At 46.1% G+C, this 21,894-nt stretch overlaps 1 protein-coding gene across 1 annotated transcript; it reads right to left on the bottom strand.

Moving 5' to 3' along the window:
• Positions 1-7,787: 7,787 nt before the first annotated feature.
• Positions 7,788-14,658, bottom strand: Mesd (mesoderm development LRP chaperone). The gene is made up of 3 exons (XM_004623341.2): positions 14,405-14,658; positions 9,964-10,196; positions 7,788-8,833 (listed from the first exon to the last, which is right to left on the bottom strand). Exons 1-3 carry the CDS (start codon positions 14,603-14,605, stop codon positions 8,584-8,586), a joined length of 684 nt encoding a protein of 227 aa, XP_004623398.1. The 5' UTR covers positions 14,606-14,658; the 3' UTR covers positions 7,788-8,583.
• Between the last annotated feature and the right edge of the window lie 7,236 nt (positions 14,659-21,894).

Raw genomic sequence — 21,894 nt, 5'->3', positions numbered from 1 at the left:
GTTACCTATAAAGGAAAGCCCATCAGCATCACAGCAGACTTGTCAACACCAACCTGTAAGCCAAGGAGAGATTACAGTGTATTTCTTTTTCTTTCTTTCTTTCTTTTCTTGGCGGAACCAGGGATTGAACTCAGGACCTTGCGCTTGCCAGGGAAGCGCTCATTCTACTAGGCTATCTCCCCGGCCCCTACAGTGTATTTTAATTCCTAAGAGAAAACAATCTCCAACCCAGATTAATGTATCCTACAAAAACTATCCTTCAAAATAAATGGAGAAATAAGAACTTCCATGGCAAAGAACTGAAGAAATTCATGACTGCCAAATCAGCTTTCCAAAATTTTTTGAAAGATATTCTAGAGATAATGAGGATTACAACTCCTTGAACCCCGACAGGATGAATACATCAGGCAAGGCAAGCAATTAAACAGAGGGGACCAACAACAGGAAAATAGCATGACATAGTTAAGTCAATACATAACATCAACAGTAATGGTCGCAATTCATCAATCAAAAGAAACAGACCGGCAGAATGGGTCAAAAAGCAAGATCTAACAATATGCTGCATATAAGAAACACATTTAATTAAAAAAAATGCATAGACAAAATCAAACAATGGAAAACCACATTCCATGAAACAGGAACTTGGAAAGAAAAAGGGGTAGCTATTCTATTTGAAGACAAAAATGGGTTTCAAACCAAGCCTAAGAGACACAAAGAAGGTCACTATATTCTTGTAAAGGGAAAAGTACAAGAGGAAGAGATAACAATCATCTATATATACACATCGAATACCAGCACACCAACTATAATATTAACAGGCATGAAAGATTAAATAAGCACTAACACAATTGTAATAACCCACTATCACAAATAGGCATATGAACTAGACAAAAAAAAATCAAAAAAGAAATATAACAGAGCCAAACTTTTGAACAAATGGACTTAGTCTCTGAGTTCCACCCTACAGCATCAGACGATACATTCTTCTCAGCTGTACAAAGGAAGTTCTCCAAAACAGACCATGTACTACCTCACCGAACATGCTTAAATAAATACAAAGGAACTAAAATTATCCCACATATATTATCAGATCATAATGCAATGAAACTGGAAATCAATGGCACAAGAAACCACAAAATGTTTATGAACACATAGAAATTAACACCCTCTTGAATAACCAATGAGCCACAGATGAAATTAAAGAACAAATTAGATAGTTTCTATAATTAAACAATAATGCCAATATAATATATTAGAACTTACAGGACACAAGGAAAGTAATCCTATGAGGGAAGTTTAAGTGGTGAATTCCTGTATCAGAAAAAGAGCAAGATCAAATAAACAACCTAATGTTGAATGTTTTTTCAAGCTTCTAGAAAAAAAGTCAAGCGCAAAACTTACATGAAAGAAGAAATTATGAAGATTAGAGCAAAAATTAATGCAATTGAGACTAGGAAAACAATATAGAGAATCAATGAATTGAAGAGTTTGTTCTTTGAAAGATTAAAACAAAATTGACAAACCCTAACCAACTTTGACAGAAAAGATGATTCTAATCCATGCAATTAGGAACCAAAAGGCTGAAGTCAAAACAGATCCTGCAGAAATTGAGACCAGTACTTACAGTAAGAGCCTGCATTCTAATAAGATGGATGGAGGGCCGGCCAAATAGCTTAGTGGATTAAAGCAGGTGCTGGGGCAGGGGTGGAGGTGCCAGCCCCACCCCTGGGGTGCCCTGAGAGAGCAATTGAGACTGGGTGTGGTGGTGAGCGCACCTGTAATCTCAGTTCTTGGGAGACTATAAACAGGCAGATCACTATGAGTCCAATCTAGTAGTGAGACCCTGAGCATGCTGTAGACCCTTTCCTAAAATACAAAAAGAAAAAAAAAAAAAAAGATGGTTGTAGTGGTTGATACATTGTGTCAATTTGAGAAGTTTAAAAATTTAATTAAGTGACTCACCCAAGAGCCAGGATTCTTAGTTTGTAAACATCCTCCTCCCCGCTGGGAAGATAGCTCAGTGGAATAAGCCCTTGCCTGGCAAGTGCAAGGACCTGAGTTCAACCCCCAGTTCTGCCAAAAAAACCAAACCAAAACAAACAAAAAACCAAAAAAACCAAAAAACATCCTCCTATACAATAGAAGAGCATACACATTGTGCGAACTCTGCACCCCTAGCCCCAGGGTAACTTGCTTGTAATATAAGGAGGGGAGAGGGGCTGGCTAGAAGCTGCAGCTGCTGTGCTTCCCTTTGCTCTCTGCTATTTACAGCTGCCATGCACTGCTGCTCTGTGCCCTGTGCCACTCTCCCTGGGAGCCAGCCATATAGACTGAAACCTCCACAAACTTCGAGCTAAATAAACCTCTCCTTCCTTAAATTTGGGTGTTGGGTATTTTGTCCCAGCAATCAGTGAAAAGTAACTGAGACAATGGAAAACATACAATAGACAGATTCCTAGTATATATGAATTCCAAAGCTGAATCTTGAAGATAGAAAAACCTGTCAACAAAGAACACAGGCCCTGATTGAAATTTAGAGAAGACGTAATGCTGCTACTTCTCAAACTCTTAATGAAATTGAAAGGAAAGTAATATCCCAATTCATTCCTAGATTGGGCATTCCCGATACCCAAACCAGAGAAGGACCTAACTAAAAAAGGGAACTTTAGACCAATTACCCTAATGAATACAGACATAAAAATTCTCAGTGAGGTACTCACAAACAGAATACAACATATCACTAAGAAGATTACACACCATGACCAAGTAAGACTGCATTCTAGGGATGGGGGTCAGGCTAACATATACAAATCAGTAAATGTAATACACCATATTAATATTCAAGGAAAAATCTGGATTGTATCAATAGATACACAGTAAGTATTCTGACAAAAGTCCAACACCCATTCATGATTTTTTTTTTAAATTTTTATTTATTTATGTGGGGGGGGGCAGCTCAGCCCACCAGGGGGCGGGGCTGGCTGGCATGTGGTGCTGGGGGTTGAACCGTGGTGCTGGGGGTTGAACCGCGGTCCTGTGCTTTGCTAAGCTTGTTCTAAGTAGGTGCTTTAGACCACTGAGCCATCTCACCAGCCCCCCACTCATGATTTTAAAAACACTACAGAAAATTGTAATGCTTGGGCTTTATCTCATTCTGATAAGAGGCACTTATGACAACGAACAGCCAACATACTAAATGGATAGAACTTTGAAGTTTTCACTCTAAAATCAAGAAAAGAGGATGCCCACTATCACCACTCTTACTCAGTAGAGCTGTGGAAATATCTCCCTGATCAATTACAGAAAGAAAATAAGTATAGGAAAGGAAGAAGTGAAATTATCATTATTTGTAGATGACATGGTACTCTACACAGAAGACTCCAAAATATCTGCCAAAGAGTTCTAGACTTAGTAACTAAATTCAGTAGAGTATAAAGTCAATACTCAGAAATCGACAACATTCTTGCACAAAAGTAATAAACTGAGAGAAAAATTAGGGAACCAATTTTTCACTGTAGCATCCAAAAAAATTGAGTAAGAATCAATCTAATGAAGTAAAAGACATCGAAAATGACAGTACTGTAAAAAAGGACATCAATGTATCAGAAAATGGAAATATATCCTTTGTTAAATAAGGATTGAAATAATGGCCACAATTCCAAAATTGTTAAACAGATTTAACAGACTCCCAATCAAAATACTGATATAGTATCACACAGAATTAGAGAAAACAATCCTAAAATTCATTTGGAACCAGAGGAGACCTACCATAGCAACACTAATCCTCAGCAACAAAGGCAAGGCAGGAGGCATCACAATCCCTGACTTGAAATTATACTACAAAGCTACTGTGATAAAACAGCACGGTACTGGCAAAAATGAAACAAAACAGATGTAACAATCAACAGGCCAGATTTAAAGATGCATAAAGAACTCCTAACACACCCAGCCACCTTTTCTTTGACAAAAGAGGAGGGCAAATACTTTCACTGGAAGGTCTCCTGAATAAATGGTTCTAGAAACAGTGGCTTTCCACATCAAAGACTAAAACTAGACCCTTATTGTTTACCATGCACTAAACTAAAATAAAGATGGATCAAAGATCTAAATATTAAAACAAAAACACTAAATCTGCTGGAAGACTCAATAGATAAGCTCTTGAAGACCAAAGTGTAGGCAAAGACTTTATAAACAAAACCCTGATTGCAAAGGAAACATCAGAAAGAATCACCAACTGGGATCTCATCTTATTAAAAAGCTTTTGCAAAGCAAAAGAAACCACCAACTAAGTGAGGAGACAACCAGTGTGGAAAAGTTGCTGCTAGCTGTTCCTCAAAGGAATAATACTTAGAAGACATGAAGAAAAAAAAAAAAATCTGATCCCCCAAATTTAAAGATCCAATCCAAAAATGGGCACCTGAATTGAACAGACACTTCTTGTATGAAGTTGAAATGGCAAATACAGAAAAATCATTCAACATCACTAGTCACTTGGGAGATACAAAACAACGCTGAGATTCCATCTCTTCCCAGAAACAATGACTGCTATCAAGAAGTCACCTAGTAACAAATGCTGGCAGAGATGTGGGGATAAAGGATCCCTTCTCTACTATTGGGAGTGTAGACTCATGTAACCATTGTGGCTATCAGCGTGGAAATTCCTAAAAAAACTAAGACTAGTGGTTCCATTTTACCCAAGCATTCCTCTTCTTGGTATCTTTGTGTAAGAATTAAAAAAGCACACCAGACTGGAGAGATAGCTTGGTGGCCTGAGTACCACCTGGCAAGCACAAAGTCCTGAGTTCTGATCCCTGATACCACAAAACACACACACACACAAATAAATATGCACACCCATGGTTGTAGTGGCACATCCTGTAAGCTAAATTTTGGAAACATAGTTCCCAAATGCCCATCAGTGAAAGAATGGACAAAGATGTGGTTTAACACAATGAAGTGCTATTCTGCCTTTCTAAAGGCTAAGCTTAAGTTGTTTCTAGCTATATTGAGACCATACTCTTCAGTTAAAAAAAAAAATGGAACACAGATGTTTAGCTATCATAGTTTCTCTGGTGTGAGAAACCAAAAGTGTAAATAAAGACCAAAATGTGTAATAGATATTGGGAAATGGGAAGAAAATATTCAAATGAGGTGAACAACAGACAGTGGAGGAAAGGACAAAAAAAAAAAAAAGGAGACAAAACTTCTATAAATGAGAGTAAGAGGTGCTGAGGGGAGGGGAAATTGGGGGAGGAGGACTCAAGATATACCGTGTGCAGGTTCAAGTTCCCTATGATGAATGTTATCATTATATCTAACTGGCATCAATAAGAAACTCAGAAAAAAATGAAAACAGAAAAAGCTAAATCTGCAATTAGAAGGGGCACAGCATATTCTAGGAATTAAAAAAAATTCTATTCCCAGCAAAATCACTGAGTGTTAGGAGAGATTTCCTGGAATGTGACAGAAAACAGTCTCTCCTCAGAAGTGCAGCCTCGTCTCTCAAATTGAGTGGGATCTGCACTGCTGGGGCAAAAGCAAACACCAGTGTGAAACCTCTTCTACGCTGTCATTGGCTGACACAATTATAGACAGGGACAAGATGCTTTGTGGCCACCAGTGTGGAATCAACACTACTAACAACTGGGTGACAGAGGTTTGCAAACTGTCACCTTAACCGGTCCTGAACTCATATTACACAGATTTAATTACAAAAGAGAGCAGCTGAATGTTTAAGGAAACCAGGTCAGGCATGGTGGCACATGCCTGTAACCCCAGCACTCTGGAGACTGAGGCAGGAGGGTTGCTCCTAGTTTGAGGCCAGCCTGGGCTACAAAGTGAGTTCAAGGCCAGCCTGAACTGTAAAGTGAAACCCTGTCGCAAAAAGAGCCCCCTAAAATGGAAACCAGATTTAAAAAAAAAAGCACAATCAGAGCTGGCAAGATAGCTCAGTGGTTTCAAGTGTCTGCTTAGGCAAGCACAGGGTCCACTGTTTGATCCCTGCACATGACACACCAGCCCTGCGCCCAAGGCAGGATGGGCCAGCCATCAAAAAACCCCCACAACCATCAAAAGCCACAGGGTTAGCCAAGGGTGGTGGCCCAAACCTGTAATCCCGGTTTATGAGGCTGAGACAGGAGGACCCTGTTTAAGGACAGCCTGGGCAACTTTCTGAGATCCTGGGCTTGGGTGATAGCTCAGAGCTCTCAAATTTTTCCCTGTAAACACAAAAAGAAAAAACAGCAGAGAATCTGGGGAGAAAGGACCATGGAGAGATGCGCGTATCTAGTCAAGGTGCCATGTTTCGTAACTGACGACATCCCCCAAACTTACTAGGCCCCCATTCCTAGACAAGAGTGTGACGACCGACTCATCAGAAACCCGACTCTTGCTCTCTCATCTGCAGAGAAGCCCGGGCTCAGGGGACAGGGCATCTACTCCCCTGGGTATCAGTAGGCAGCTAGAGCAGGAAGCACTGAACCTCCACAGCTATGCTACGCTGGCACACATGACTTCTGGCACCTCACTTGCCCTGTGGGCTCTGCCAGTCCCTGGGGCAAAGGTGCGGTTTTCTGGCCCACTGACCTGGCAAGCTCGGTCTCAGGGCTGGCTCACAAGAGCACCTGGGAAAGCAGCATGGAGATACATACCAAACTAAGTTTTCCTTAACAGTAGCTGTCAGATATAAAAACTCACTGGAATGCTGTGTAAAAACCATTCACTGCAGCAGTGTATTAGCCCCAAAGTGTAAACCCCAGCGTCCCTCCATGGATAGCTCAGACCTCACTCCCCTGCTTCCCTGGCCTGAATTACTGAGACACTCCTGACTGCCTCTCATGGTTAGGCCCCCATTCCTAGCCGCTCCCCCGTGTGCGCCCGCCTCCTGAGCTTGGCTCTGCCTCAGCTGCCTTCTCAGTGGCTCCAGGCCCAGAGCCTTTGCAGGCTGCTCCCCTTGGCTCACTTCTCCATTCCCCCAGTTCCTACACCTCTGTGGGTCCTCTCTGACCTCTCACACGTGACTCTGCCCCACTACTCCTGTCGTGGGCAAGCAGCCAAAGTTCTAGGACAGCATAGCTATTCCTGGCTGTCCCAGTAGACACTTAGACCCTGGAAGCAGGAAGCAGGGACAGAGAGGCGCTGATGCAGGAACCACTGCGGGACAGCGGGAAGCCCTGCTCCTTTCTGCTTCGTTAACACAACTATCAGCACGGACTCTATCCTGGACTGTTACTGCTATAAAACCCAGCGAAATACTCTAAAAACTGAGGGGACAGCGCTTATTTCAGACCCTGTAGGACACCAGGGCCAGGACTGCACCTGCTTTCCGTTCTGCGTGTCAGCACCACCCTCAAACAGCAAGGTGACTGCTGTTGCTCCAGCTCCATTTTCCCAGGCTCAAAATGCAGAAGTAAAAAACACCCAGGGAGGACCGCCTGGGCCTGGGCTGCACAAGCCTCAGCCTGTAAGGCAGTGTGCCAGAGGAGAGGGGAGCGGTGGCACAGCAACCAGTCTGGGGTGGTTGACGCGCAACGTTAAGAGCACATCACTGCAAGCTGATGAGTATGTTTTTTGAAACAAATTAGGGGCAGTGGCTCCACAGGGACAAGGGACAAAAGACTGATGACAGGGCAGGGCCACAGTTTCCGCTTTGTACGACACTTCCTTCAATAGTGACGTTTCCTAACCACATACATGTACATGTGCTATTTTTAATGTATTAAAACCCCAACTGATATTTTTCTTCAAAGAATTTAAATTCCTAAAAATGACATCTGCACATAAATGTCCTTATTCAGAGTGACTCCATGATGCAAAGGGTAACAATTCAGACATGAACAGCAGCACATCTCATTAGTATCACAAAAAGCACAAGCGTAGGCACTTATCAAAGGAAATGTCTAGAACACGTGAAGTTGTCATGTCTCCATCATGCCTGCTCAGGGCTCTGCTGGTCCATCCAGTCTGCACATCTGACAATGATCTCACTGTCCTCAACAAAGCCACAGGGTAGCAAGAGTTCCTTCCAGCTGAGGACAGGGACTTCAGTCAGGGATATCTCAAGTAAAGACTCAGAGTCAAGTGGCACCACTCCCGTACCTCTGTGTCCTGCACAGCTGGGGCGCCCAGTTCCCTGGTGACACAGCAGTACCACGGCTCACCCTACCTTCACTGTGATCTAAGCAATCTGCTGCAGCTCAACAGTGACCCAGTGAAGCCAAGTATTAAAAAGCCTGTTGGATCAGAACCTGCTGTCTTTTGGTTAGGAGAAAATCAGAAGCAGGCACAGCCCAACAGAACAGAGCAGTGAGGTGAGGACAATGACCCATCAGGTCTGTTGGGGAAGCGACAAGTCGGGGGTCCAGGCTGGCAACTCTGGAGAAGGTGTAAACTTGGCAGCGTCTGCTATTAATCAGAAAACCTTCATCCCTGAAGGCTTCACAACAGTAACTTCTGTACCGGTCAGACTGGTTGCATGGCAGACCCTTTCCAGAAGACTTAAGAACATCACCAAATATGCAGCACCCACCCTGCCCATGAAACCAGCCAGGCTCCCTTGTCCTTCTGCTCCAAGGGGAGTGGCTGTCACAGTTCTTCTCTTCCAGCTCGGCTGTCTTCCTTTGAGGCCTGTGATCTTGAATCCCCTGCCTTCTTTTTTCCCTTCTCTTGCTTTGTTTTATTTTTCTCTTTGCTTCCTCCTCCTTTGCCAGGGTACACCTGCCCCTCCAGAGTGACATCAGCACACCTGTCCTGACTGACCAAGAAGTCCTTGATCTCCCAGGCATAGCTCCCGTCTCGCAGCATGAAGATGGCCCGATCTGAGCCCACGATGAACCTAGAAGCAACCACACGATTATCACAAACTAGTAAAGTGCTAACGGGTCAAGGTGATTCTGTACTACTTAACCAGAAAAAAAGTTCACTGAAAATTCCTTATGAATATAGGAAAAAAAAAAAAAAAAAAAAAAAAAAAAGCATTTTCAGGACCTCATAGCTATAGACATTTACCATGTAAAAATACCAGCTTGCTGAACTATCAGACTCCCACTAGGATCACAGCAGATGCTGCTCTGCAGTGTAAGAGGACGCTTCCACTTAGTGGGCACTGGGCATGCTCTGTGAGCACTGTGGAGGCAGCTGGAGTGAGGGTGAGCTGGTGTCTACCTGTACGTGTTTTATATTCTGAAGTATCTCTTTCATTTCTATCTAGTTTATGTTCCAGTTACTTATTTGACAAAAGGCTCTGCTGCTAAAGGCTAAAAACCACTGACTCAGGACAGTTTGTAGTAAGATGCCCTCAAGGCCCGAGAGGACACTGGGCAACTTGACAGAAGCCCCAACTGCAATTCCTGGCAAGCAGCCCAGCCTGTTCACACTCAGCAGGCCCAGGAGCGGGAAAACAGAATGAGGCCTGGCGGACCACCAGCACAGGTGACACGCACAGTCCTTCCACTTTCAGGGGATGCCACACTTGCCCCCACCCCTCCACAGTGACCAGTCATCACAACAGGTTTACTCTAAGCTTCTGCATAAACTAACAAAAGCTTTCTGTGAATGTAGAGCCTTTCTACAACCATAGCACTGTCTCAGTTCCTTAATTAGGATATGGTATATGCAAAACCCCAAATCTTACAACTGGTTAAGGGAAGATGCTTTCAAGTGGAACTTCAGGACCAACTAAGCTGTGTAAATGGCCACTGCATAATAAATTAGTCATCTGTTAGTGACATGTTGCAAGTTCCATGTGTAAACACCATGACACTCAGAGGTAGCCCCTGCTGAGCAGCAATGTCCACAGCAACCAAGTGCCAACCTCTCACATCTGACCCCACTCAGGCTAAGCTACACAGTTGTGCATTCATATGATCTAAAAGCTACAAGGATGGGTGCAACTGGTAGATTGATTGATGAATGCGCTAAGGTCCCCGCAGTGCAGCCTCACAAAGAGCTCCATCCAGCCTTTACCTCTGCACGTCATAGTTGGCATTAAACAGGCTGCCCTGCCACAAGCTTGTGATCTCCTCAGTCTCCTTTTCTGTGGGGCTCCCAGATACAGTGACGAACATCATGAGTGTCTTCCCTTTCTTTGTCATCTTCAGGATGCTCTCAGGCTTGCCCGGATCTATCTTGGAGAAGTCAACAGGTGCTGGGGGTCTCTTGTGCTCCGGAAGATCTCCCTCTTCTATGTCATCATCTCTCTGGCAAGATGAGAAAAAGCATCAAACTGTTCATTAGAACCTCACTTTGCAATTAGCACACACGAACAGACAACAGGGCAGGTGTCTACCCTACCGCCCCAGGATTTTCCTTTCACTTGGGAGCAGAGCCTACGTTTCTGGCAGTATCTACGCCCATCATCAGCCCAAGGCCACCCGAGAGCCTCACGAAAAGGATCCCACAGCTTTTTATTCTCAAAGAATCTACCCAATGTGATTATAAAAATGGCCACATTCCAGTATCTTTATACAACAGGCTACCTAGCAATACAGAACAAATACTGAGACACACACCAATCTCAGAAATACTAAGTGACCAAAGCTGGGCACAATCCCTGCAAGGTTCCAGCAGTCATAAGGCAGGGAAACAGAAAAGACCACAGTGAATGCCGCTGGGAGTGGACGTGAGGTGGGTATAGGAACTTGCTGGGCTGATGGCATGCTCCGTAATTCATCAGAGCGTGCATTACATAAATGTATCCATTCATCAAAACTCCCACTATATACCTAAAATCTGCAATTCACTGTGCACAAATATTTAACTGTAGTCAGTGCATTTGTTTCTTGCAGTGCTATGTGCTAGCGATTCTCACATCACCTTCCATCAATTCTAGGACCAACTGAAGATGCAGACATACTAGGGACAAGCGAGCCAGGTTACTCAGTCTTAGAGAAGCCACAAATAGGACAGGAGCGAGGATATGCCTTGTGGCTTAGGATAAACTAAAGGCACCACAGAAATTCAGTGTTAACAGACAGGTAGGCAGATGGGTATGTGGATAAAAAAAATTTCAAAGTGGGGAGAAAATGTTAATTACAGCAAGGAAAATGGAAGATGTGCCCAGAATATCTTCCTGTACCAGACAGCAAAAAAGGGCTCAATGAATCATGTAATATATCAAAATGACAAGACATCAACCTGAAGCAGCGCTCATGATCAAGTCTACTAACAGTAGTGACTTCTAATTCCCCCAGTAAAGTAAGATGAGCAAGTTGATGCTGAGGCAAACAAATGAAACAGTGGAACACCAACTAATAAACAACAAAAATCATCAAATAGACAAAAAAAGTTCAAAACACTTAGGTTCCAGTCATCCAAGTCTGTATTCACCACACTCTCAAACTGTTAAAAGCAAACTGGAGCGACTGAGGATTTCTTTTTCAAGAGATGAAATGTTCAAAAGTGACTCTGCAACAGTTGTAGAACTCTGAATGGAGTAAAAATCACTGAGATGGTCAGATTAAGTATATATGTTGTGTGAATTATTTCTCCACAAAATTGTTACCAAAAAGCCAACCTACAGAAAACAAGACCCCTTTTGGCTCTTGATTCTTTTGACATCTCTCTGGGGTCCAAGGCTGATGATATCAACTACAATGTAGCGTGTTGCTGATTTTAATTAAAGATGAGAAGGAAAGAATTTTAATGCCCAGTCTGAAGGAAATCCACACTGACACATGACCTGGAAGCCTGTCTCAGCCCTTCCCACCAACTATGTAACCAGCTGGTGACATCCCTCACTCCTCAGACCTGCCTCCTCTAAAAAAGGATAAGCAAAACCAGCAGACCTGATCTCAAGTAGTCACACACATCCTGCCAACTTTGTCCTCAATTCTACACCATCAAGCAGACAGACATGGGCCTTGCAGTCAGAGGAGTGAGGACTTAGCTCCTTCCTACAGCTCTTAAACTGTGTGGCCTTTGGCCACACCTACAAGAAGAGTGTCAACATTGTGACTTCCCTGAGGTTTCAGGGATTTAATGACAAAGGCAGCACCGGATAAGCCCACTTATTAGGTCCAATAACCTGGCCTCCAACAGCAGTCTTATGGAAATCATCCTGAGTTAAAAAGTAGCTGCAACACCTTAAATTCCCAGAACACTCTGTTACTCAAAAACTTTCAATAGCTGGGGCATCCTTTCTAGGGGATACTCTGAAGCTGTTTAACAATACAACTAGGAAGACACTGCAGTAATTTTGGGGAAACAGCTATAAAGCGAAAAACTGTAGCAAAAAAACCCCACCTGTTATTTCAGCTATAAAGTTTATGCTTGCAGTGCTGGGGATACAGCTCAGCGGCACAAGCAGCTGCCTAAGTGCAAGTTCTGAGTTCAATTCCAGGTACCAAAACAAGAAAAAAAAAAAAAAAAGAATTATGCCTGCATATAGACAGGTACTCAAAAATCTGCAGGTGTTTTAAGATAAGGTTGCAGATGATTAAAAATAAACAGCCTAGTACTCTAACATACAGGTAACTATATACTGATCAATGAGATCACGCCTCTAAGCTCTTGTCCTTCTCTTGGTTAATTCTTACAGCTACTTTAGGGTGGGCATTAGTAACACCTTCCATTTGCACACAAGCAAACTAAAGTTCAGAGAGGTTCTTCACCAGTGCAGATTCACATATTTAAGAAGCATGAATGCAGGCAGTCCAACCCCTGTGCCTACGTTGTTAATCTCTGCACTATTTCCTCGGCTCCAACATTTCGTCTTCTCATGCTGCTGTTAGATATCCCCTTCTTGCACATTTTCTCTAACCAATCTTACTGCCCCCTCATTTTCCCTGGTCTATCTAAAATGTCACTTGTAGGCTGGGCATGGTGGTGGCACATACCTGTAATTCCAAAAAGGGGGGGGGGAGAGGAAGCAAGAAGATCAGTATGATTTTGAGGTCAACCTTGTCTATGTTGGGAGTTCAACACCAGCATGGACTATAGAATGACATCCTGCCCCCTGTACCCCAAGAGCCACTTCCTCCTTGCCCTCCTCAGTTTTCCTCAGAACTTTATTTTCATAGCGTTTAGCTATTTTGTATTGAATACTATGGTTATTTTTGTTACCCACTACTCTGACGGTTCCTTTGTTGGTCTCTACAGCACCCTCTTTATTTACCTCAATCTGAGTAGCTCCAGGGCAGGAGTTCTCACTTTGGCAGATAAAAGGTTCCTTTTTTTTTTTTTTTGCTAGTGTTGAGAAAAAGACAGGGAGACTGAAAAGGAGAGAAGAATGGGACAGGGCCCTCTTTAACAGTGGTACACCTACACTCAAAGCTACTCCAATCATTCCAGCCCTACGCATGAAAAAGTGCGTGTGGGTTCTTCCAGCAAAGATGCCTTAGGTGGTATTCAACTCATGCTTGGTCTTTGCCCTCTTCCTATAACACTCCCAGAGATAACAGGAGATAAATACACAGTGACAAAACATCAGCTTTAGCTCCTGCTTAGGTAGATGCAAAGGCCAGGGGTTCCAATTCCTGGCCTGCGGTGCTGGCCCCGCCCCTGGGGTGTGCTGAGACATCTAATGAGACAGGGCGTGGTGGCACGCGCCTGTAATCCCAGCACTTGGAAGGTTGCAGAACAGGAGGTTCACTACGAGTCCAACCTTTGTAGTGAGCCCCTGTAGATCCTGTACTAAATACAAAAACAAAAAAGCTTTAGAAGGAATCTGAGAAGACAGTCAGTAAAACCTCGTTTTCCAGATAGGGAAATCAACATATGGGAGACATGATCGGCCAAGGTAATGGTAAGTGGAACCGAAGTTTCTGGCTCTGCTCAGCCACCTGTACATTTCTACTAAGACAATACTAACACGAAGGGGAAGAGGCAGCGATAGTTTCGGTTAGCGAACTTTTGAAGTTTATTCACACTCCCTGTAATTGCACTTCAGTGCATTCAAGTACCAAACCAGCAAACTTTACTCTCACCAGAACAAATCATTGGCTCTCTAAACAAAAGTTTCGAAAAAAGTCACCTGATTTCGAGAACAGGGTAACTAACAAAGCCGAGGCAATTCTCTTTAAAGAAAACCACCACCACAACCCACTCACCCACCCATTCTCTCCGGAACACACAGGACTGGAGAAAGAAAAGGCTCTTCAGGAATGGAGTAGGAAAGGGCTCCTCCCCCCGTTCTGGGCTCAAGGGTCACCATCACAGGCAGAGGCCAACAGCACGCTGAACTGCGTGGCTATCTGTGAGACTGGGGAACGAGAGAAAATAGGGCAGGAGAATGAGCCCCGGGAGGCGACTGCAGGGTTTGGGCAGCCGGGGCTGCTGCGAGGGCTGACGGTGCTCGCATGCAGCAGCGGTAAGGATGAACAGCAAGGGAGGTCAGGAATCAGAGAGCCCCGACACAGAGAGGGTAAGGGGGGTGAAAGAACCCGGAGAGCGAGCGCGAGCAGCGGACCTCCCACTGTTCCAGGAGACGCGCCATGTCCGCATCGTTGTAGTCGCGAATGTCCTTCTTCTTCTTCTGCGGAGGCGGGGTGGTCTCGCCGGGCTTCCCGGCCGGGCCTTCGGCCGCACAAACCACAGCTGGAGGCAGCAGCAGTAGGTCAGAGGCACAGAGCAGGAGCAAAGCCGCACGCACCCACCTGGAGGCCGCCATCTTCGCTGTGCAGCGCCGCGCAGCGCAGGATGCCGGGCCAGCAGCAGCTTCCGGCCCCGCCCCCGGGCTCGCTTGCCCGCCCCCTTCTTCCGGCCCCGTCGGAGTCCTCTGGAGCCTGGCCGGGCTTCACGACCCCGCCCACCCGGTTTTCGGGTATGCCTCTGGCTCCCAGGCCGCCCCCAGCTTCCGGTCCCTGTCTCTCGTGCCCACCCCGGTTTCCGGCCCCGCCCCAAGTACCTAGTGTGGGCTCCGCCCCTGCGGCCCGTGCCCTGCTGGCCCCGCCCCCAGTCCCCTATCGGTCCCCGCCCCGTTCTCGTTTCTGCAGCCCCCTTCCAGAATCCCCGCCCCTTCCCCGCCCACCAGCAGTCATTCGCCAATCGGCCCCAGCCCCGTCCCCGTCCCTCCACCCCCCGGAAACCCCGCCCAGCCAGAGCCCCGCCCCGCGGGCTTTCTCCTGGGCGGGGCAGGGCGTTCCACTGGGTCGGCGTTTCACCCCGTAGGATGGCTGTGGAGTATGCGCTGCGCTTTCCATCCTCGGGCTGACTTTTTCTCTCTCACCAGTTGGGTCCGCAAGTACCCGCAGGGCCTCAGGAGCTGCCGGGAGAGGCCTTAGTGTTTTTGCTGGTGGAGTTGGCGCAGGACGTGATTCTGGAAGCCGCCTCAGCGCTGATAAAGCCCTTTGGGGTTCTGCCCTCACCAAGGCCTCCTGCTGCAGCTGCTGAGAATAGCCACTTAGAAGTCAGCGGCGGGACAGCAGCTCGTGCAGAGCATCACAAACGGGCCCTTCTCCGTCCTGCACGTGACAGATGGCGCGGGGTACCGAGTTGTCAGTATAGCCGCCACCCCGAACTCAGACAGGCTCTCGATTTTAATTACCAATTTTCATTTGTTTGAAACAACTTCAGCCTGTCTTTTCTGATTACAGCCTAATACTTGGGTTCTAATAAGTCGTTTTTAAGGCTGAATCGTGCTACTTTTTAATCTCTAAAATGTGCTGTAAGAGATGCTTTGAAATCCCGGGAGTTTTACATAGTGGCCATGCTGATTTATTTTACATTTTTAACTACATGACAAGACATAAACACTCGGTGCTGTCAAATACTCAAACATTACAAGCTACAGTTCCCACAACTCTGCTGTGCACTGACCACAGCTACCAGCTGGTCACATTTGTGTTTGTGGCTGCTGCTCTATGCATTGTACTGAGTTTCCCAGTAGGACTAAGTTTGATTCTTTGTGTAGCTACATAGTCTTATTCAGTGTTGTTGCACCATCATGAGCAGTTCATCAGTTTCTATTGTTACAACTAAACAGCAGCAATAAACCTTTCTTCATGCTTTGTGTGGCTGTGACTAATAGGCTTCACAGAACAACACTGCTTTTTTTAAAAGTTCAAACAAGATAGCATCTTTTTGTGGCCAATATTTCTCTTGAAGCAGCAGGTGGAATCAGCATGTAAGGTTGATGGTCACAAGTTCCAGGACGACTACTTGAGCTCCAACCACCTGTGTGACCTTCATCTTGAAGAAAAAAGAAGCCAAGCCAAGCGGAGCACACTTCCCGATGGGATCAACTTCTTTTAAGCATCCCTCTTGGAGGCTACAAACAGCATTCTGATCTCACTAGCTAGAACTTGACTCTCCAAGAGAAGCTGAGAAGTCGTATAGCTCTTTAATACAGTCTTAGTGGTATTGTTTGTCACGAAGGGAAAAGGATACAGATGGAAATTACATGAAGATTGATGCCATTGGTCTTTTACTGCAATGGTAACAGATATTCTACATATTCCTGCCTGCATATATGTAAACATTATGTGGTTTCCTATTGACACCAAACAGAAACAGCTCATAGGGAAAAGAAATTTTTTCTTTCCTTTTCTTTCTGAAATCATAGGGGAAATGTCATGAGCTTTGTCCCAAGGGCACACTGCTCCACCCAGTGGCTTGGAGCGCTGTCCTGGTGCAGTCATGCTAAAAAACATGTGCAGCTGTGCAGATCATGTGCTGTTGGGAGGGGTCGCCCTGGTAACTCATTCCACCAGCGGCCAAGTTAAGGTGCAAAAGTACGGCAACTCTTGGCCCACATGCTCTAGTTAGAGAATAAAGTCACTTTGTGTTTTACAGAAGCTGTGGGGATTGGACAAAACGTTCCAAGCTTACTGATTTTCATCTAAGGAAAAAAAAAAAAAAAAAAAAAAACCTCTTGGTTTAGAATCCACTGATGTGAAAACATCTGGAACCAGGGTCTTCTCAACACTTTGATATGTTAACTACATTTCAGTGTTTTGGATCATGATTCAGTTCAATTCTGGAGGAATGTATTTTTAACATCCTACCCTAAACCAGGAACCAAGAGAAGCACTGATACGAAAATGAATAGAACAACTGTGGTCCTTGCTCTTGGAGATTTGAGTAGCAGAGGAAGTAAACTACATGGAGCAAATACAGTGCAGTTCACAGGCCCTGGAGAGATGATTTTTTTTTTTTTTGAGACAGGGTCTCACTGTACTTCAGGCTGGCCTTGAACTCATGGCAGTGCTCCTACCTCAGTCTCCTGTGTTGGGATTATAGGTGTGCACCATCATACCCTCTTGAAACGGCATGATCATGATGTGATACCCTCATTTTAGGAGAAAGTCCTGTTTGGGAATTGTATAATTCACCTGAGGCCACATAATCAGTACAGTACAGCTGCAGGACAAATATCCGTGCCCAGGTATAAGGGACTATGAGGTTTTCTTTAGTGTGTTTCCCTCACTGTGGTGTGTCTGGGCTAATGAGTGAAGTACTCTGTATAGGATTAATATTGACATCACCTCTAAGCAGTGCAGAGACCACAGAGGGGAAAACTACTTCTCAGATCTAGTTAGTATCCTAATCTGGGCCATCCTGGTTTGTGTCCTCCACAAGAGGTTGAAGGAAGAGTTTCTAGCACTCTATGAAATCAGGCAAGAGTGACATTCAACATGCAGAAAATCTAGGAAGGCACAATTACAAATCCCTAAGACTGTAAGGCTCTCATGCCTTTGACAGGTGAATGGTGGAAAGATCTAGGGGGAGGGTTCAGGAGAGGGTTGCGGATGGAGGTGATTCAGTTAAGACCATGACAACCCACATGCAGACTGGGCCTGCACTGCTATATCCTATGGTCCATTCCTTTCTGATTATGGCTGAGTAAAAGTTGTGAACATCTAGATTCTAGTTCAATAAAAAGACACTTTTTTGTAGTAGCAGAGGTTTAATGAATGTATTTTATAAACACTGCAATGCCCAATGCCTTAGATGTGAAAGGGTTACCAGTGGGTCAAATTCCTCTCCTTTCTTGTTTTTTTGAGACAAGGTCTCACTATGTAGTCCAGGCTGGCCTCAAACTCAGGATCCTCCTGCCTCAGTCTCCCAAGTGCTGGGCTTAGAGGCCTGCACCATCACATCTGGCTTAAGTCCTTCTCCCCAAGAAATAACAGGGTTGTAGGGACAGTTACATCATTGCTTACAAATGCAGGATGCCAGTGGTGACACTGAAGATCTGTGCACAGCATCAACTGACACAAGGGGATGGAAAGGAAATGTCAGGGGTCCAGACATTCCAAGTGGCAATAAATCTTTCCACTCTGGTTATTGCCCATGGAATACACTTCTCAAGATCAAAACATGGTCAGGATAATTGTGTTCAGAGTGTAGAGGACCTGAATCATCTTACTCATTTCTCTTCTCCAACACTCTGAAAAATGGAAACTATATCCAGAGATCACTGGCCACCAGAGAATGGTTGACGAAGAACTTATTAATCTGTGCATGCAACCTTCACCTCCATGTAAAGGTGTGCTGGTAAACAAGAGGAAAACTTCTGCTTCCCCAAGTCTTAGGACCTGAATTCTCAGGTGTTCCTGGTAAGAGATGACTAGTTCCACACATAAACCTCCTCTGTTTATCCTACCTCCAGCTGGATAAGGAGGCAGCAGCTGACTATGGAAACGGGGAGGAGACAGGGCTGCTGGTGGGTGAGGTCCTGCCCCATGCATGCTCTTGGATGGGACCAAAATATATCAGAAAGCAGGTCACCAGTTAAGGGGAGTGACCAGAGCAAACCAGGGAGTCCTAGCTATACTTATGGGGCAGACTAAAACAGGAATAGGGGTAGGAATACATTCCCCAGATACCGAAGAGATATGGAAAGGAAGGTAACAAAGGGTGATGTTTGGATAGGTACAGGAGATCCTCCAGACTGAAATAGCCCGGGGAGAACAAAAACAAAAGAGCCACAAGGGTAGAGAGGTGCGGTAAGGAAAAGAATGACCACCAGGTGGCGGTGTATGCCTAGTACAGCCTGGTAGTTGGTCCATAAAATCTGGGTTCAGTGCAAAAGATGGGTATTAAGACACAGAGCATATATAATAGAATATTATACAGGAAGGAAATCCTGACACATACTACAGTAGAGATGAACCTTGAAGACATTATGCAAGGTGAAAGAAATGAGCTAGTCACAAAGGGCAGATATGACTGCACTTAAATGAGGTATTGAGGACAGATTCATGGAGTCAGAAAGCAGAAAGGTGGGTGCTGGGGGATAGAAGGAGTGGAGGATTGTGTTCATATACCTGTCTGAACCTAACTGGTAGATGCCCCTTCTAGGACAGGTTAAGAGGGTGAGCCACTCCCAACCTCTGGCCAAACCCTTACCCAGTTCTCTTCAAATCTTATTCTTTTGCATCTTACTGAAATCTACCAAGTGTGGGCCTCCATCCAGCACTGAAGATGAGTCTAGGGCCAGGGATCATAAATGAACGCATTTATGCGGGCCCCACTCTTAAGTTTTCAGCACCTCCAGAGGCACTAGTGACACTTGGCGATTCATCTTCAGTATATTAATGGGGAGGCTAATACCATAGCAAATGCTTTGCATGGTATCTTTTTTAATTTTAAAAGAGAAAAGAAGGGCTAGAGCTCTCTACAGAGCTATAACCCAGTGACTCTAAGAACAGACATAATAAACAAGCCCTCTTCTATTCTCAAATTATACTAAATTATGCTACAATACAGAATGCTCACATCTCAGTGGCTTCACACAACAATTCACTTGGTGCGCACAGCACACACCCAGTGTGGCTCCAGATGGAGTTGTGGCAGCTCCTCCAACCACACCAGCCTCCTTGTAGTTCCAGCACGGCGCCAAAAAAAAGTAAAGAACGTCATGCTGGCTTCTACTGCTTCAGCCTGGAGGCACTGGCATCCCTTCCACTGACCTTTTCATGGTCAGGATGAATCACATGACCAATGACTATAGAAGTATTTGCAAACCAGTATATCTGCTGCAGTGTCTTCGCCTTCATTGTACAGTGTGCAATCTTGCCTACTTGTTTATGGATTGCTGCCCTTCTTGGAGGTAAATTTCACAGGGAGAGGTCTCATATTACTTCATATGTAATTCTGGGGCTGAGTACAGATGGCAGATGCTCCAGATGTTTGTGGAGTGAATGAAGAAGGGCAGAAGTGAGGCTGGTGGAGGTAGCACCTGGAAGGATCAGTTCCATGGGAGCTCCCTACCTAAAAATAAAGCAAGGAGGGTTGGGAAGCACTTCCTACAATTGTGAAACCTAAATGAAATCCTGTAGGATAGAGCTGGAGCTGTATGTAGGCAACACAGTTCCTTGCTAGGGTCAGCCGCTGCCAGCAACACTTGCAAATCAACCTGCAGAAAGGGAGACAGGGCTCCAAGGGGCTTTGGGAAAAAAAAAAAAAAAATTGAATCCCAGAGCAGTGTCATGGAGGAACTAGGGAAGGGGAGGAAGGGCTGCCTTGTCCCTAACAGGAATTTGGAGCTAAGGACTTAGGCGCTGTTCCTGGGTTGCCATGGATCTCTGATTTGTCCCGCTGTTCTGTTGTAAAAAAAAAAAAGGGGGGGGGTGTTTAACTCTATAGAACTACAACTTGTCTAGAAAGTCACCCAACTTATCACTTCACTTTGCAAAGAAAGTTGCTTCAGGTAGATTCCTGGGTATCCCTAAGGACAGTAGAATGTTGGTCCACTCATTCCTGAAGGTCGCCCTAGCACGAAGCCCAGCTGAGAAATGGGAGCCTGGAGTCACAGGAGTGCGACCCCGCCACCAGTTTCAGGAGTCCTCAGGCCAGGCCTGCGCAGAGGAAGTTAGCAGCCAGCCCATTCTGAGAGAACTCGGTCTAAGGGCGCCGGGCTGGATGGGATTCTTTTGTCTCCAGACCTTTCAAAGTCTCCCAAGGAATCTGAAACTCATCCCCGTCTAAAAGGGAGGCTATAATGTTTACTTCCAAAGGGGTTTTCTCTTTTCTAACAATGGCTGCTACACAGATGAAGTTAGGAGGAGGCAACCTGCTGGTCAAGGCGGCTGCTCCGGGCCCAGAGGGGCACTCTGCGACTCCGCGGTCACGGACACTTGGAGAGAACTAGTACAAGGTCACACGATTCATAAAGACTAGCCTCAGGAAGTGTGGTTCAAAGCCCGCGCCGCTACCTGACTCTACAGTTTAACGGAGGACACTGGGCATCCGCCCCAAACTCCCCACCACCTCCCCCACCCCGCCCTGAACCCAGATCCAGCGCTGTTTCCCTCATTCTTCACCCTACACAGCCCATCAAGACCCAGGCAAGCAGAGACCTGGCACCATAAAGGGCGGGAAGCTCGGAAGGCCAACCAAGTCCCAGCGGGTCGCCAGGGTACGGTGTGGAGCGGCCACCGCCCTCCACCCGGGTCGCGGGTCACCGCAGCCCAGTTCCAGGGCCGAACAGAGCTTACGTAAGGCCGACTGGCGGCTGCGCCAGGGTCCCCGAGGGCGCAGAGCCCAGCTCCTTCGCCGGGCACCGCTGGAGGCCCGGACCGGGTTGCGGTGCGTCGGGCGGGGCGGCGGCGTCCTTCAGGCCACCCGCTTCCCGGGGGAGGAGCAGCGCCTCGCGCAAGCATCCGGGAGCGGTGAGGGGGCGGAGGAAGGGCGAGAAGAGGAAGCGGGATTTAAACGAAAGGCGGTGACGCCACACAAAAGATTTCTATAGGCTCCGGGGCGCGGCGCGCGGAGAGGAGCAGCGGCAGTGCCGGGCCGCGCTTGGGGACAGCGGGCGGAGGCGGGCGCGCTCCGAGGCCTCGTCCCGCCCTTCCTTCCAGCTCTCCTGTGCGCTCGGAAGTTAGTGGCGGGCGACGAAGATGGCAGGAGCCGGGGCCCGGGCGGGCGTCCTCAGCGCCGCAGGGACCTGCTGAGTGGGGCCGCCGGGGACGCGCGCGGGGCGCGGATGAACGGAGCGCGGGGCCGCGGGGCAGC

Source organism: Octodon degus, unplaced genomic scaffold, assembly GCF_000260255.1.
Source record: "Octodon degus isolate 3935 unplaced genomic scaffold, OctDeg1.0 scaffold00002, whole genome shotgun sequence".
Taxonomy (NCBI): domain Eukaryota; kingdom Metazoa; phylum Chordata; class Mammalia; order Rodentia; family Octodontidae; genus Octodon; species Octodon degus.
The sequence above is the reverse complement of the archived record's forward strand: the minus strand, read 5'-3'. Positions and strand labels throughout refer to the sequence as shown.

Coding starts and splice junctions, on each gene's coding strand:
- Mesd (XM_004623341.2), bottom strand. CDS start 14,605: ATGGCGGCCTCCAGGTGGGTGCGTGCGGCTTTGCTCCTGCTCTGTGCC. Junction 10,197..14,404: donor GTCTCCTGGAACAGTGGGAG/GTCCGCTGCTCG, acceptor TCATCTTGCCAG/AGAGATGATGACATAGAAGA. Junction 8,834..9,963: donor GCCAACTATGACGTGCAGAG/GTAAAGGCTGGA, acceptor GGTTGCTTCTAG/GTTCATCGTGGGCTCAGATC.